This window comes from Triplophysa rosa, linkage group LG12 (genome assembly GCF_024868665.1).
Source record: "Triplophysa rosa linkage group LG12, Trosa_1v2, whole genome shotgun sequence".
Classification (NCBI taxonomy): domain Eukaryota; kingdom Metazoa; phylum Chordata; class Actinopteri; order Cypriniformes; family Nemacheilidae; genus Triplophysa; species Triplophysa rosa.
Window position 1 is genome coordinate 20557446 of NC_079901.1, and position 18677 is coordinate 20576122.

Consider the following 18677-nt stretch of genomic DNA (forward strand, 5'->3'; position numbering starts at 1 on the left):
CAGCCCGACAGCAACAATATCCAGATGTATAGACAACCACACATACTTGTATATATTATTTCTACAGGCACTAAATTTGCACCAAAAGTTATACAACCAACTATCAGTTACACGAACACCAACTAACCGACCAAGCACACTCACAAACAGTTTTGCACACCCCAACATCTACATTCACATTAAATATCTTTCGAAAAAAGCCAAACTTGTAAACCTTGAAATCCCCACTGCACATATCAAAATAATTTTCTCCCTAAGCAAATCTATTCATTCAAGCAGAGAAATAATTTCCTCCCAAGACACTAAAAACAACACGGAAAATTCTATGAGAAACCTAAAAATGTCCAAAAATAGCATGTGCATTTCATTTGGATATGTGTCAAGCAAATGCATCCACGCCGGGCCAGATAGTATGAAAGGAGTTTGGCCCGGAGTCTTCTTTTGCTGTTAAATTGAATCAAATGTCAATCATTCTCAAGTGGAAACAGAGCGGCTGTGTAGCGCTTGTGAATCATCATTACTCCTTTAACTCTGGATTTCATCCGAGCACACACACAAGTTTGTTCATTTATAGTTGCCTGGACACAGTGAGCATTGTGGGGGCTTGAAATGGTTCATAAAAAGAGGAGCGGTACTTACAAGCCAGAGTTGGTCTGCTCCCAATGGCCAGCTTATAGTAATGGAGAGCCTCTGAGAACCTGTTGTGTTCCTGTAACAAGAGACCCCTGAAGAAAAAACAAGAACCGTTACAAAGTACAGGCACACACTCAAGTATCATAGTCACTTTATTTACTGCCAATTATCAAATAATATTTCACGAAGAGACCATAAACTACATTTATTTCTCACGAAAATTTCTCATGAGAATATAAAAATGCATAATGCATAAGTTAATCATCCAGAACATTTTCAAAAGAATCACTTAACCATCAATCAGTGTTTTATGCACAACTAAGAATATATAAAACTAAGATGCATCAGGAATAATTTTCGAATCATGACTCCCATCAGCATCAGAGGCACTCGTGGTATATGAATTATGTATTAAAGCGATCACAGGGCTCCTTTATGCCCTGGGGTTAATGTGCACATTGGGGGTCCCTGTCAGCACCCTCTGGAATCTGATGAATTATGGGACCGTCATGGCATGGGCTCTCGGGAGATATCATAGACTTTAATGGGACAGATCGATAGAGTCTGCTGCAGACAAGAAGTTCCATCACTCACAGATTATACAGCATGTCGGCCATATTTCTGCGGTAGTACAGAGCGTTCCTGTACGCCTGCTCAGCCTCCGCAACCTTCCCCTGGTTCTTGAGAACGTTTCCCAGGTTACCCCAGGCTGAGAAAAAACACAAATTCAACACAATGAAGTGACGTATCCGAAATCTCAAACATGTGACTACAAACATTTGAAAAACAATTGTTGCTTTTTATCTATAGTCAGATAAATGTAAAGACTTCGCTTGCATATCACTTTTTAATTTATTCTTTTAAGACGACAACCAGCCATGCGTGTATTTTCAGTTTTGAAACGCTTTGGTTTTACAAGTAGACATCGAACAATTTACTGAATTTAAAATGTCTAAAAACAATATTAACGCTGGTTAAAAGAGGCACAAGCAAGGGAAGAAATTACATTATAATAATTTAATATCAGATGCTATCCAAGCATAGAGACAGAGCTATGAAAAGGGGTGAGAGTGCCACGGGCTGTAAAATTGGATCACGAGGAGGTAATTACAAAGTCATATTGATGCAGTCTGGCTTGATAAATGGTTTAAGATTGTGACAATAATCAATTTAAAAGACTTAGCTGATAAAGACGGCTGTTTTTAATAGATGCAATTCAATCAGCGGGGAGAGTAATTTAACAGTTCAGTGACTCTACACCACAGAGCAAATCAATCTGATGCATGTGAGGGATCAAGTGACTTAAGAAGTAAAGAACAGATGATTCTGATGCATCAGAAGTTTGAAGCAAACGAAATTAAGTCATTGCCTCTCATGCATATTAGTATTGAACCCTTTTACTGGCCAGCTATTTGGAAAAGCACGTTTTGAAACTGCAAACGTAGTAGTGGTCAAAAGAGATGAAGTCTTAAAAGTCTTTGCCCTTTATTCAAATATTTTATTCCAGAATTAAGAATTCGTATGCTTGGAGTGTAAACTGAAGCTCAGCTGTAAGAATTTAAGGAGGATTGCAAAATTACACACACATGAGCAAAGTCTATTGAGGCCTAGACGAACTGTAGTCAAAAACAAAAGATTAATAATGTAATATAAATAAAAATCATAATATAAATATAATAATGTAATATAAAGATAAAATTGTAGTCAATGTATTCTTTTTTTTCATGTTAGTGAAATTTTTTTCATTGTATTCCTTACAACGTAGAAATAATAAAAAATGTGGATTCATAACACAAGAAGAGACGGTTCTTGCAAAATGGAATGTGCCACAATAATCATTTTACCTCAATGTTGTTGTTTTTGTAATCGCTGGAGGCCGAAATTGATTACGATTAATTTTCGATTAAATTAACAACCCTTCTTAAACAAGTAAATAAATAAATAACTCAATCACACACACCACCATATTGAGTATACAAATGAGTCTCTGAAATATTTGAAGATTCTGAGCGAAGACAAAATGTCTTTCTAGGAACGAGAAAATATTCAGGGAAAATTTGTACATAAAGCTGCATAACTCCCGAAAATGAGAAATTGCCATTTTTGAAATAAATCATGGCACTGCTTTCACCCGTCAAGAAACACTATTTCTGCAGTCCAACATTGTTGTAGTTGGATAACAACTTGACTTTGACCAACTAACATGATGGTTGAATAAACAAGAATTACGGTCTGCAGAGCTTTAGCCTTATGGTGTTTTGATAATAATAATAGCTTTGCTGGAAAACTGCTGTCAGAATGAATGGTACATCTCCGAAAATGCAGTGCTTACCCCTGTAACCACTAACGTACACACAGGAGGACATTCAAAAATATATTGAAATTACCTTTAGCAGGGTTCACGGATATCCCAGACTTGTACAGCATCTCCTCATTCCGCCAGTCGCGGTTCCTCAATACGGTTTTAATCCCAAAAAGAAGAACCAAGGCTGCACAGCAGCCCAGCACCAAATCTCTGGAGAGTTTTCTTCTCAGTTTGACATATAAACATCTCATCCCTACTGCTACCAACAGGCAGAAGCCCATACTAGGGATGTACAGTACACGTTCGGCCACCACGAAGCCCACGTAGAGAAACAGGTTGGTGGCAGGGAGGAAGGGAATAGCCAACAGACCCAATGAGAACACAACCAAACTCTCAGTGGTGGGCAATGTCGACGAATAGTGTTTGGCAGTGCCATTGCTTCCATTCATCTGCACTGAGTTTGAGTAAAACGTTGAGTTTTCATGTTCAGAGCTACAACTGTGTCCATTAGTGGGCTTCCCGTTTGCTACATGATGGGCTTTGCCATTGGTCTCCTTGCCTTTGGTGGCGCTACTGCAAAGTCCAAACCACACCAGTGCCGAAAGCGAGGCGTAGAAGGCAACAATGTGGATGTTTCTCCAATCGGCAAGGCTCCTCAGAAGTGGCAGAGCGTCCATTGACCAATCAAAACTCAGCATATCAGGGCAAAGGAGGAGCCAGACGTTCATGGCAGGGAGGTAAAAGAATGTCAGCATCCTAGTTAGGAAACAGGGACAGTCGGCTGCGGGGTTGTCCGAGTTGGAGAAGTTTGGCGGTTTGTTGCCCATCCAGTAGAGGCGGCAAGCGAGAAGGACGATTCCCCAGAAGCCGAGCAGAAACACGCTGAAGAGCAGGTGCAGATTTTTCTTCTGGAAAACAGAAAGAGGAAAAAATAAACATTGTAGATTAGAGCAGAAATTCATTTTATTTCAAAAAGAACGTGTCAACTTTTCTCTTCAGATTTTCAATCCCTTGAGGGGAGTCTGGACCAGGTCTTGATTGTAAAAGCAAGACCGAGACCAACCACAATGTCAAGACTTTCTAACGGCTTCGAATTTGAAATAAAACTTTAGAAAAATAAAGCGCATCCAAAAATACGTAAACCTAGAACAACAAAATAAACATTGGAGCGCAATTTGGAACACAAACAATTTTCATGAGCAATTTGCTGGAGACTTAAAAAGTCACTAGATATTTACCACATGCACATATTACAGCTTCATTCTTAAAAAGCCAATGATGGTTAACAAGAATCAGCGCTTCGCATTTCCGAACAGACTGGGGGGCTCGGGTGGTCCTTGCACACCCGGCCAAACATTGAGAGCCATTATCCACATCTATTCAGAGCCCGGAATAATACATGTAACAGCACTGACTGCTAGTGAGCGAGTGTAGCTTGACATCACGATTCAAGGCAATGTTGAATTCATCTCGATCTCCCACACCATGCTTTTACAGCCTTGACCAAATAAACAAGATACAGCCTTATAAAGGTGCAATCCATCATGCTACAGCACTGATATTAAACACTCTTCCATTCCCAGCAAGGAAATGATTTCATTTATGGAGTGTTTGAATATTTTACACTTTAAGTAAGAGGGAGAAAAATATTGTTTATTCCCTGTATAGCAGCTGCAAAGTTCAGCTCGCCTTCCTTTCGAGTTGATTTTGGACCGAGCGCGCCTTCCAGCAATTTTATGACTTCCTGCAAACACGGAACTCATTCAACAAACACGGCTGCTTCAAAGCTCCTTCGCTGATCGATGTTAAAGGGCTAGTTCACCAACAAATGACAATCACACACACATGCAAAAAGAGACTGGATGTGTGAATAAACAATGACAGGATTTTCAATTTCAGTGACCTGCATTGGGAAAACACATATTAAATATTAAACCTGAGACTATGAAGTTGTCCCAAAAGTGCTACTTGAGAACAGTTGTTTTCAATCACCCCTGTCAAAGTCAATATCACAATTTATTACAAACCACAGTGACTAAGAAAGACCATCGCTCATTGAAGATTCAGAGTGTTTTGTATAAATACCAAGCTATGCATTGATTTGTTTCCTGTCTTTGGTCATTTCTGTGGTAGAACATGAGAGCCATACAGTGCTCAAGTGGGAAACGTCTATAATACAACACCTCTCATGTTATCACTTTATATCCTGTGTAGAAGATTTCCCCAAAGACACAACCTTTACGTAAAATCTCACCGGCAAACATCTACGAGTCGGGCTGTCAAACGATTAATCACATCCGGAATAAAAACACATACAGATACATGCATATACTGTATTTAGGAAAGTTAATAAATAAACATTTATACATCATTTAAATTTATGGTAAATATAAATAAATACATGTTAATATTTCCTAAATATGTATGTATGTGTACGTGTTTATAAATGCAAAATTAATAAACACAACACATAGACAATTATGTAAACTCAAACTTTTATTCTGGATGCGACTGATCACGCTTAATCGTTTAACAGCCCTAGCCATGAGAATGTGATATGACAACGTTCAGAGAAACATACCAGCAGAAAATCATTTATTATTTTCTATTTATCTGAGCGGGATTATAAACACATCAAATTGAACCTTGAACCAAACCGGCTTATTCACAACCCACCATCCTCTTTCTTTGTTCAACTGTACCCTTAAACAAAGAAGTTTCCATGCCACATATGCAAGACGCAGAAATCGTTCGCCAATTAAAGTCCAGGACAAAATCAAGTTTACCACCTGTGATTGCCAGTCCCTGCGACATCTGTTGAAGTTTACTGACCGAAATCATAAAGTGTGCAATAAAACTCCCATAAGATGAATAAGCATGACCCATTGCAAAAAATGTCTCAAAAACAACATCAGTAAATTAAGGATATTTTATCCGATCAAATAAAACCTGTTAACAGGATAAACAACGATACGATCTAAGGGTGTTTTGATGTCGTGCATGTGGCTGCGGCCGCAGGTGGAACATGTATGTCCCGGTGGAGAGAGCTGCGGGTTGAAGGGAAGAGGTCGTAAATGGGAGCCCCAAAGGGGCCATTAAGCACCAGGCTATAGAGGCCAAGCGGAACAGTCCACCTAAAGAGAAACACAGAACCGGGTTTAGAAACTTTCTGCATCTGAAAACCCAAACAGCAAGGAAGTTGCGACTGCACGCATAAATAACTGAACTAAAAATAATAAAAGTAAAACAAGCTCCAATAGGTCTGAATTGTGTTGTTGTATGTTTAACATCCAAAAATCCATCTTTAAAATCATCGCTTTTTTTAGTAGTTGCATGAAAATCTTTGATAAAAGATTCACTTATACCACGCTTTTCTATTTTCGTTCACAAATTCATTTAAAATACTAATTTGTTAAATATAAATGTTCTTGGTCTCATTGTTGATGCGCCTAACCCGAATAACCTCTCTTAAAGGGACAGTTCACCCAGAAATGAAAATGATTTCATCATTTACTCACCCTCATGTAAATCCAAGCCTGAATGACTTACTGTCTTCTGCAGAACACAAAAGATATTTTAAACAACGTTGGTGCCCAAACAACACTGGTCCCCATTGACTACAATGTAAGGACACAAAACCACAGAGACATTTCTCAAAATATCACTTGTGTTCCACAGGAGAAAGAGTCAGATACAGGAGATGAGGGTGAATAAATGATGACAAAAATGTCATTTTGAATAAACTATGCTTTTATGGCCAGGTCTGCATAAAAACTGGCCAACAAAAATTGTTACACAGAACCAAAGCCCTAAATCTAAACTAAAATGGCACACTGTTTGAAAACCCTCACATACATCACCACAGAAGATTCCTGGTGTATTATTAGTGAAGTACAAGACCATCAATCATAGCATACAGATCTGGGAAAATTACGTCTAGGAAAGACTCGAAATGCCTTCAATGTTTCTCTTCATAGATCCAAGATTTATAAACTGGTCAGAAGAGCTTTGGGATGATGAATTGCCAGCTTCACCCAGCACTGCACGACTGTAAATTCAGACAGACGAAGGTAACAAGACATCATACTTTTCAACAGATATCAAATCACTGCGGAGCAGTGCACCGAAGGAGGCATCAGTGCGCACGCACAACCAAATTACTGCTGCCTGAACTCTGCCAGCCAACCTCAAACAACAGACAGCAAACATGAGCGGATTTTTCACACATACAGCATACACATTTATAAATAAATAATGATGGAGAAGAGTTACTGGTGAGAGCTTGTGCTCAGTGCGAGATGGAGCAGATTGAGGAGCCGAGGATGAAGAGGTGTCGGGAAGGTCACGGAGGAGTGTGAATACGCGCACGGGGGAATCTCGCCAGATTTATGAGGCTGCTGGAGGTTCGAGACTGCACTCTCAAAAACTAGCGGGGATTTAGCACCTGCAGGTTCACAGCCAAAGCACAATTCTACAGCCAGGGAAAAATTGAGAGACCATTTCAGAGAATGTTTTTCTGATTTTAAAATGTACTTTTTATGGGTATGTGTTTGGGTAAAATGATCATTTTTGTTTCATTCTGTAAACTATTAACAGCATTTCAAACAAATTTGAAATAAAAATCTCGTTTGTACAGTATTTGCATTTATTTGCAGAAAATGAAAACTGGACTGTATTTTTTAGACCTCAAATACTGCAAAGAAAATATGTTCATATGCACCTTCAAGCAATACAGTAATATTTGTACATGTATTTAGGAAAAGTTCAAACATAATTTTTTATGTGATAACCTTGATTTATATCACAGTTTTTATGTGTCCTGTCATGCTGTCTTTCACATTGTTGTTAGATGACTTCATGTCACTCCTGAGGTTTGATTTTGTTGAAATTCAACAGACACTAGACTGGGATGGACACAGTATCTAGAAATGCTGATTTGAAAAAAAAAGTTTGATGGTCGCTTTCATTTTTTCCACAGTTGTATTTGTGCAGGTTTTCCGACATGTCTGCGAGCAGAAGGTACAAAGTTCAATCCTTAAAATTACATAAAAATCAAAATGTCTAACTTTTTAAATACGCGTGTTGTGCGCGATTATGACACTAACCCCAACAAGTTAATTTGCTGTAAATCTCCAATAAAATACAAGAGAAAATCACGTTTTCTTCTATGACCATTTCTGCTCACATGATTTTGGCTGCATCGCAGGGAAAAATAATATTAACCAATAATATCATAGGCCAACATTTTATAATCCAATCTTTGCTTCACTGACCTGATTTACATGCATGACATTTTTACATGCATCCACTATTCTCTTCTGAAAATACTGGAGGTGCTCCGACATGCCATTTACTATAGTAAGTTGTAGTTATTTAGTGGGCCATGATGTGTCCCGTATGCACGTGTATCTGTTTATGTCAATCATGCGGTGGCCGTAAGAGCTCGGCACACCGCCACAGTTGAAGAAAACACGTAGAAATATGAAGAAAACATCTTCATAAGATTGACAGCACATGCCATGCAAATACAGACAACACAACTACTACGGATACAAAAATGCACTGCAATGTTATTTAATATTAGTTTGACATAACATTCACATGGATGTAAATGCAGTTATTAGATCCTAATCTCTTGCAGAACTCTGCACATAGGGGTGTGCGTCTGGAAAAACAGAGTCAGTCTGACCATTTTTACGCACTACCTGGCCATCAGACAAACAAGAGTGTCACTCCTAGTCTGGTTTGCGTCTGGCACTGCGTAAAACACAGCGGATCTAAACGCATCCACATGTGCGGGCAGAACACGTCGCTATTTACATGCCTGTGCAAGAACATGTCACAGTAAAGGAATGAGCTCTGTATCGCACACAACAAAAATCTATTCTTTAACAACATCTCCGCACGCAACGCCCTCCTGCAAAAGTGGCGACTTCTGGAAACAAAAAGAGGGAATCAAATACATCCCAACGTCAGAAAACCATCTGAAAATCAAAAACTAGGATTAATTTGCTACTATATCTCTACCATCTTCTATAAAAACAAGTGTCCATCTTCATAATGCTGCTTGTTTTTAATGTCAGGTCATATCTACTGCCACGTTGAAGGTATTGCACCATCCAAAGAACTCTTTGTTACCCACAGTGGAATTCAGTCTCTTTGGTCTATAATCCAGTTTGTCTTGAAGTAAGTGGTTTAACACTGGCCGGCAGGAGGGATGGAGCCTCTCTCCACTTCTTTTCACTTTAGATTTCTCTCCATCAGTTTAAAATGAAACGACTTGAAACAGGCATATGAGGATAACATCCATGGAGATGAAGCACAAAACAGAGCGATTAAAAAGAAAAGAAAGAAAATCAGCTTTGGCATTGATTTTTTTCCAGGGCATTTGAGATAGAAACATGAAATTCAATGAACTAAAGACTGCTGCAATAAAGAAAAAATAATTTTCCTGTCAAAGCATAGGCCCTGTGACGTGCAAACAGCGGGATTTTTCTCACCCTGAAATATAACAAATTAGGCGTTGTTTTATTGGGCGTGTAACACTGTTCCTTTATAATAGTGCTCTACTCAATTTTAGAAACTACATCACAGCCACACTGTGCCACAAACTTTACAAACTTCATTTTTAAGTTCGCTAACATGGCAACTGTACTCCTAAAATATAAACTGAATGAAGTTTTTTCAAATCACAGACTGGTAACTGATCTTCCAAAAAAGTAACCGTAGTTTTTGATTTTAATCGTGGTAAAACCATAGAAAGGAGTAAGTACTACATTACCCGTAGTTAAAAGTCCCAGTGAAATAAAAAATTACAATGCCTATTTTTTTCATAAAATATTGCAGCGTTTATTGTAAATAGTTTATCAGTGTGGGTCATTCTCTTTTCTAAAATCATGTGGCCTCATGATCTTCAGTTAAAATCTGAAAATGCACTTCCGTCCTGTAATGACTGTCCATCTGTCCAATGACGTATGTTAGATGGCTTAGGCGGAGCATCTGTTAACTCCTCCCTTTCAACTGTCAGTCTGCTGCCAGCTCAATTTCAAAATGCAACGGCTGTTTTTATCTATCCAATCAAATCGAAGAGAAAGACGAGAGCCACGCCCACTAATTTTCTCATTCAAAATTCCATTTCACTCAGAAATGCGGCAAAATACGGAAGTACAATTGATCACAAGCAACCTCCGGTTCATGGGGACTTTAACCAAGAAATTTGTAATAAAACTACGGTTAGAGTCAACCTAACTGGCAAACGTAAAGACAAGCATTCACACCAGCTCAAAATCCAACACGCACATACTAAAAGCCTTAAAACTCTTTTCCCTAAACTTTTCCTATCAAAGCATAAGACCTGTGATATATGCAATTTGGCTTTGGCGAGTGAAAATTCGCTTTGTAGCTTTCTGAAATAAACGGATCAAGAAAAACACCATCAGCCGAAATGCTGCGTAAGGCTTTAGCATAAAAAAATCACTTAAAGCAACACGTCACTCTTACATCATGCCCAGATTACACATTCCATCACTTTTAGCTTTCCTTCACTCAAAGACTTTATATCTAGAGGTCAGAGTTTCCATTCCCCTTAGCATGGCAGTGTGCCTCATCACTCCTGGATATAACGTACAAGATTGATAGAAGAGCAAGCTGTTTAATATTTGACTTCTCTTTATGAGTAAATTGGATGTAACCATGAGGGATTTGGAAAGGGCAGTGTCTACAAACCCTCTGAGTCTGCACTTAATAATCTTCAGCTCTTAATGAGCTCGTTCAAATGAATCTGCAGCTTTACAAGATGTCAGACGACAGGTGTACAGCTACAGATGATTTACTGAATTCAACCTCGGACAGGAAAGCTCCAGCATGCTATTAAACATTTATGCAGCCAATGTCCTACACTACCACTTTTGAAAATGATAACTTTCTGAGGCTATATATCTTGTCTGGGCTATCTTATATTGTTTGAGACAGAATAAATTGATGTAAAACTGTTGGGGACACAAATATCATAATTAATAACATTAGTCTTAAGTAGGGATGCACCGATATGTAAATTTTGGCCGATAACGATAACCGATATATTGGCCGATATACTGTATCTAAACAAGGTAACCATTAGTTCTCCTTTTTTTCTGGTATATTTAATAAACATATTATAGATGTTCTTCCAGAAAAAATGTTTTCAATAGCCACATGTCTAACAGGTCTCAAGACAGAAAGCATTCAGAAGCAGTCTGATTCAAACAATATGCTTTTGTTCTTATAATTTACACATTCCTAAATACTGTATCTACATACTGTACCTTCATCAACAATGTTTTGCTAATATCAGTATGTGGAGTGCAATAAACGAGGAGACAAGAAATGAAGATGTGTCGGGTCCACTTACTCTCCACTTTAATATATCTCACACCGAACAGCGAGAGAAGTAACAAACAGAAAACACCTCACAAACCGGAACAACAACAACACTCACTCCTCCCTCCCTTAAAGGTACAGTACACCTTGGTGAATGTCTCCTCTCATATTACTTGTGGTTCGCCACAAGTAAGTGAATAATCACGACAGAAAGATAGTACTGTACTGTATTTTAACTGCGAGCAGCGTGCAGATGAAGTAGTTTAACCAGAGGAAAGTATTTAAGATTTATCGGCTTTAATATATCGGCACAAATTTTATTATCGGCCGATACAGATAACATTAAAAATGACCATTTATCGGCCGATACAGATATGGCCGATAATTTATTGTGCATCCCTAGTCTTAAGTATTACGATTACTTTAAGTCATGGCTTAAACTGAACTTCCAAGTCTCAAGACAGCACACGTAGGGCATGATGTATCAACCAATACAACAAAGTCAAACAACCTGAAACACATTAAGTTTCAAATTCAAACTTCCAAAACCAAATAGTTTTGTGAGAGGTCCTCTGAGAAAACCAGCAGCAATTTGGCTGAGACACATCAACGGACAAAAGCAGGAAGATAAGAATGAGACTCACATAAAAACAGACATTTACTGGAGCAGAACCTGTGAAAAAAGTAAGGGCTTTCCAACATTACACATGAAGAGATAGTGAGAAAAAACAGAGACAGAGCTGTACAGCTACTGCAGAACTGCTACAACCAGATGTAAAATTGAACCATTTATTACCCAGAAAGGCCATAAGCGTTAAAAGCACAAAGCGGAACAGAAAGATGAAGATGAAATTATTTTGGCCTAAAGTTTGCTTGCATTCTAAACTGCTCTCTGTATTTCAGACAGTTTGATTTGGTCACAGACGGAGAAGAATGGCATTTGAAGGATTTCAGAACCTTGCTCCAATCTACTACAGCGTTCTAAGGTAGCCAAAAGAAATGCCTTCAGCTATGCATCACCCTCAACCTTAAACATTCAGCATAACCAAGAAAAATATGAATGCAAATAAAGTGATGAGATCGTGAAACCTCAATCCATTCAAACTCGAAATTGCTACCTGTGAAAATGTATTGAGTGCAGCCACAGAGAGACCTCCTAGTGTAAACGTCTGGTTCCTAAGTCACTGCTGTTTATTTTGCCTGCGCTCTTCAGCGAGGCCGCGAGTCTATGATTCACAGTGCCAGATACAAGACAATGATTCATCTCTTCAGGGGTCACGGGGTTCGAGAAGCTGGTGGCATTTTCTGCACATAATTCATGTGAATAATGAAATTCGAAAGGCCATCAAGACTAGAGATCTGCTTTTTTCGTCCCACGCCCGCTAAATTTGATTCCGCACCCACCCGCTCCTGCTGAAAATTCACTTTGTGTTCACCTGCTATCTGCTTAGAATGATTTTCGTCCCGACCCGACGGATCCCGCTAAATTTAGATCACGTTTCCAGATCTCACATTTAAATTTCTCCATAACAAATATAAAATACGCTATACAAAAACATATCAGTTCTTTTTTTCCGTCTTGTCAATATACAAAATTGTTCTTACATTTTATGTCACATAGAGAAAAATAAATTAAATACATTAAATACGACGTCTTTCACTCAAACTATAAGCAAAATATGAATAAATGAAACCCGTTGGCTTATAGCAAGCTCGTGCAAAATTAAATCACTGTTTTTAATCGAACTATTTAACATCCATGCAAGAACTGTCCTGATGACCGCCTCCCCTCTAAAAAAACACGAACGCTCTCTCTCTCTTCTCTAAGGTGCAATCGGCGACCTGCCCGCTCTGTCTGGGGGATGACGCGTGCAAATTAAACTTATAATGAAGTAAGAACTGGTCCACGAGCGCAGCACATGCATAACACAGTCCTCAGGTCAGGCTTTACATATGGTCAGTTAGAAGGATGTCGGGAGTGGGAACCCATCCAAAGACACGCTCCCGTCCATAGTACCAAAGTTTCCGACCGCTACAGTCTTTTATCCAAAAACATTTATCCCGCGCCGCAAGAATCCATATTGGATTGCAGACCTCTAATCAAGACCTCTGCCCAGTCCAAGAGCTCCCCATAAACACACATTTACCTAACCTCCTCAAGAAAAACTCATCCGATCCTTGTCCACTTGGTACCCTCACCGCAGAAGACTTCGGCACGTTCAGCCGAGAGGAATGAGAGCTTCATCATGAACTTGTGTGTGCACCGTCAGCAGAGCTCTCAGAAACTAATGATCTGAATCTAACATGACTTGTCTTGGAGAGAGAGCCATTCCGCCGTGTAGGTTACATTGTTTGACCTTGCGGAGTTTCCAACCATGTTGCTTCATCAGGTTTAGCAATCCAGGGCTGTTTGAATTGGCTGCACTTGACCAAAGAAAACATGCCGTACTTGAGTGAAACGCGACAAGTTGCGGTGCGCGGCTGCCTGCTTTTGTAAGTGTGTAACATGGATGTGGCCACCTTGAGGTCAAGAGAATTCAATGTTTTATACCATGTTTCCAGCAACGGTAACCTGGATCTTTGGTACGAGTGAACACAAGAAGAAAACATTCCCATAAGACTTATTGTTTTTAAAAGCTTTTAAAGGAAATTATGGATTTCTAAAGACCACAACATCATATTTAGCCAGACCAGCACTTGACCAGATGGTCAACAATAAATTAAACCGTCTGCAGCTACAACCCAAACAAAGCACAACTGTACATTCTGGACTTTTTTTGACATTTTCTGTTTTAACACTCATTGGATAAACATGTCTGCTAAATGAGATAAACATAATGTGCTTCAAAGATTTCATGCAATCACGTTTGCAAACATTGAAAAATCCAGTGATTAGGTCACTGCATCAAGCCTAATCTTCTAAACATTAACATTTAGAAGAAACTTTTAGTGCATTCAAGGTTGTTCCCTGGGAATCGAACCAATGACTTGCAAGCCCCATGCTTCACCAGTTGAGCTACAGGAACAGACCAAATTTCCAAATGGACTTAAAAAAATAAACAAGCAAACAAAAACCTACGTGGTCAGCCATCTTTATTTCATCCATATGAAACTCATTTCATTACTTAGATTGAAAAAAAAGTATCTTAGAAACTCTGAGGGGTGGGATCTTTTGACTTTTGATTAATGCCCTGTTGAACACAGATTTCACAAAAATCTCATAAAGAGCAAATCTTGCATCTGTGGGAAAAAACATCTGCCAGAAAGATACAGAAAGAAATAGAAAGGAATGGAAAACGAAGACGTGAAAACGAAGGAAAACAGTAATGGTTGTAATATTCCCACACTCCTCTCCCAACATTAATGTTGGCCTTACCATGTTTGCTCTGTAAGTTTAACCATGTCTCTGAGCATCATAACTGATTACTGCTTCTTTAGCTCTGAACTAAAAACTAACCCAAGAGCAGAGAACTTTCCACTGAGGTTTGAGGTTATACTGGTGGCCATTAGCTTGCTGAGTCACAGGTCCCGCTGCACCTTATTTCTCCTGTCAGTTTAAGAGAAACCTGCTGTTATGACTCAAAGTAAAACATGTTGTTATATAAATCGGTACCTTTAGTCCACCAGCGAAAATGATGGCTGTGATCTACTGTACAGTATGCTTTCTAACAACTAAAATAACACATCAGCGAGCGACTGGTTTTTGATTTATAAGGAATACTCAGACCAAAATGTAGAAAACACAATGATCAATCATTTTGATAATAATGACTTTTAAATCTGTAATCTGTGACTTTTTTTTAATAACAAACAAAATTCACTTATTGAGCAAGTACGTTTATAATGTCGCCTTGAAATTATAAGGTTCTATCTGACATTTTTGTCAAAATTGAGTATAATTTACAATATAATTTAAAGGCCAAAATATGTCTGCTTAACCCAATTCACAAGGATAACCATATAATAATAATAATGAATTTATAATTTAAGATATCGGGAACGATTTTACAGGAAAATATCAGTATATCTAATATCAATCCATGTAACATATAGCTGCTGTCCTTCTGAAACCTTGTTCAGCAAATATTCAAAAAAGGATTTGCAAATATCTAAACAATAAAAAGTATCAAAAAGTGCTCGTCAACTTCAAAAACATAAACTTCAAAAAGTATTTAATCGTAGGGATGTAACCATATTATCGATATCGTGTTATCGCAATAGCAAAATTGTCTCAATATTATCGTGGTCACATGACTGTATGAAAAGATAGGTCTTCCGGGGCTAACAAAGAAAGTTAGAAAAAATAATAGATGTTACCTTTGGCAAGGTCCATCTTGTGAAATTATTTTATTTTATATTTTCCAAGTCATCATTTGAAATATTGCAATAAATATTGTAACGCGGACTTTATACCAAGGTATTATCGCACAGTGAGATTTTTATATCGTTACATCCCTATTTAATCGATTAAAACATGCAGTGTTATTTCAGTTTCTTGAAAAACAGCTAATTTGGACATAGGAGGTTTTGGAAGGACAGCGGCGAATCAACCAGCACTTTTAGGTTTCAAACAGAGGTGACAACTAAGGTAACAGATTACAGTTTTTTAAAAAAAATCACCTTTTGGTGCCATTAGAAACATAAAAGTAAAGCTATTTGGAACAACATGGTGATAAATAATTTCCGCTTTTAGGTTAATTATTTGTCACTTCTGAAAGTGTTAAGTTCAGGTAGTACACTTTCAGGAAACTACATCTCATTGTTCTCATTTTGTTGCGTAAATCAGTAGTTCTCAAACCTTTTCGTTGTAAGGCCCCCTTTGAGTACGGTGCATAGCTTTGCGGCCCCCCACAAATAAAGACTTATAATCCTAAACTTATAATTTTAATTAAACCAAAAACATATTCAGTTATACAATGCTGGAACATCAATTCTTTTGGTTGGTGGGCTTATTTTTCTGTTTGATTGCATACAATTTATGATACATTTCTATATTTCATAAAATGCCACAAAATCTGTGGCCACCCTAGATCCATCTTGGGCCCCCCAGGGGGAAACGACCCCTAGTTTGAGAACCACTGGCGTAAATGGCCATATTGCTGCTGAATAATAGCAAAAGCTAATTCTGCTCCTTGGTACAATTACAGTGAACTGAAATGCAGCTGAAGTGGCACCAGCACTGACATTACAGAAAAAACTAGGCATTACGCTCCAAACAACATTAGTATTCATGTCATGGGTAGATGCTTCACTCCGGTTTTAATGTGCCACTGTGATAACAATTCCAATGCGGAACGGCAGAAAAAAGAACCATGAATGGAGCAAAATTACTCTGAAATAGTAGATGGCATGTGAGGGACACTACGTGCAACACAGTGAGAGATAGAGAGAGAGAGAGCGAGAACAGCTGCAAAGCTTCATACAACAAAATAACAAAATATACAGACGAAACAAGAGTGAAGTTACCCGCAGTTTCATGCGATCATCAATCATACTGCTTAAACAATCTCTTTGCTGTGATAATGTACACAAATTCAAGTTTTCTCTATTGCCCTTGGCTTGACAGAATACAGACTGTATGTGTTTAGTACAGAGATCTGGGAAATAAAGCTCTGGGTGCCAACCACTTAAAACAATGAGGTGTCAAACCTAACATTTATAATGCAGCCATTCAATGACTCTTTCACTTTCCAGTGCACTCTGTCAAACTGTTCTCAGGTCAGAGTATGGGTGGTCTCAGTAATAAAGCAGTGTGGTGCAGTTATAAAGGTTTTTAATGAAAGGGACATGCGTATTATGGAAAAACACATTTAAGAAAATAGCTTGCATTAATATGACGGAAAATTATGTAGAAGTCTTAAAGGCACAGTAGCAAAAAAATCTGGGTTTAAAACTACACTTGGTGCATTATATAACAAAAGAGTAGTGTAGAACAGTGTAGAACGAAGCTCCTTCACAAGTAAATCATTTCTGAAAAGCAGCCGGGAGACAGCGTGCAGTCTCCGAGCGGCCAAATGAAAGCATGCTTCAGTGATTGTGTCATTTAACACACACAATAAATGTAAAATGGCAGCTGTGCCTAAGGAGAAAGCTGGAGAATTTTCCTCTGCATCTTCAGCAGTCTGGGGAAGATGCTGCCCTTTAAAACGCACCTCGAGGACCATCGGTATTTGCAGAACGGGCTGTGCATAATGAATAGAGACAGCAAACATTGTCAATTTGGTAATGCAAAAATTTCATTTTTAACTCCAGATGCTTTGCACACTAAACAAGTGATTAAATGAGTGGGCGAGTCAGTCAGGCATAATGCTAATTGATAATTAGGGACTTGAGAAACGAGAGTAGAAATGATAAAGAAAAGGAGCCGCGTATCCTCAGCTAATCTGCGAGTAATATATCAGACCTCATTAGATTAAATAAGATCCTCCTAAAATAGTACATACAAAACAAAGCTCGTTACTGTTTACCTATTAAATCTTCAGGATTTCTCATTAGGACGTAATAGAGACTAACAGGCAAAGTGATTGCAACTTCAAAACAAATTTAAAGGGATAGTCCAAAAAATAAGTCCAAAACCAATAAGACTCAACAAGTTGGAGGTGAATGTTGAGGTCTACTCAAACTTGAACTACTATAAATGGGTTTACAGATGTTTCGACATTTTAAAAGGAAAAAGCTTTTTCTGCTGCCTGTGTGCAAGCAAACCCCGATTCCTTCAGCATATGCAAATGTAGCCTTTCTTAAAAACAGCACTAAAATGGAAATAAACGTGAGCATAAACAAAATTCAGGAAACGTGTTATTTTATATACAGCGTATGTGCTTGTTTGAGGTTTTTGTAACAGGAGCCCATTTAGAGGTAAAGCAAGCATGACAGTACACAGTCCAGCCAAAAGCATTCATCTCCATATAACCAGCTCCAGCATACCCGATATCTCCCAAAACATCAGCAGATCATCACAGCCCCTGTGCGACTGTGGCAGGTCTGCATGCCTCCTCTCTTCAGGCTGCATTTACTCAAGTTTGAGACCACAGAACGCTATATATAGAGGATCTGTGACAGATCACTGGATCTGCTCTCTTATGTGTTACACTGGGAAAAATAAACACTGAAGCCTCGCAGCGCTTCCCACACTCAGTAAACTAAACAGCAGCTAAGAATAAATAAATGAAAAGAGACAAAAGAAAGGAAAAAGCTGACACACATTTGAATAAATCAGCTTCCCTGTAGCTCGGCTGGAGGAGTATGGCAGACGCAACATCCAAAAATCATAGGTTTGATTCCCAGGAAATGCACGCATTGAAAAAATGTCTGGCAAATATGTAAACTGACTCGAAAGTAATACGATTAATATCTAAAACCCTTTGTTGACATCTTAAGC

The 18677-nt window shown here is 38.5% G+C and overlaps 1 protein-coding gene across 1 annotated transcript in view; it reads right to left on the bottom strand.

The window, feature by feature from the left end:
- Nucleotides 1-18677, bottom strand: part of tmtc2b (transmembrane O-mannosyltransferase targeting cadherins 2b) — a 97206-nt gene that overhangs the window by 23217 nt on the left and 55312 nt on the right. Inside the window, exons 3-5 of the mRNA XM_057348490.1 lie at nt 3021-3846; nt 1228-1342; nt 640-725 (exon numbers count right to left, since the gene is read on the bottom strand). Of these exons, the coding sequence (XP_057204473.1) occupies nt 640-725; nt 1228-1342; nt 3021-3846 (1027 nt within the window). The remainder of the gene's footprint in view (nt 1-639; nt 726-1227; nt 1343-3020; nt 3847-18677) is intronic.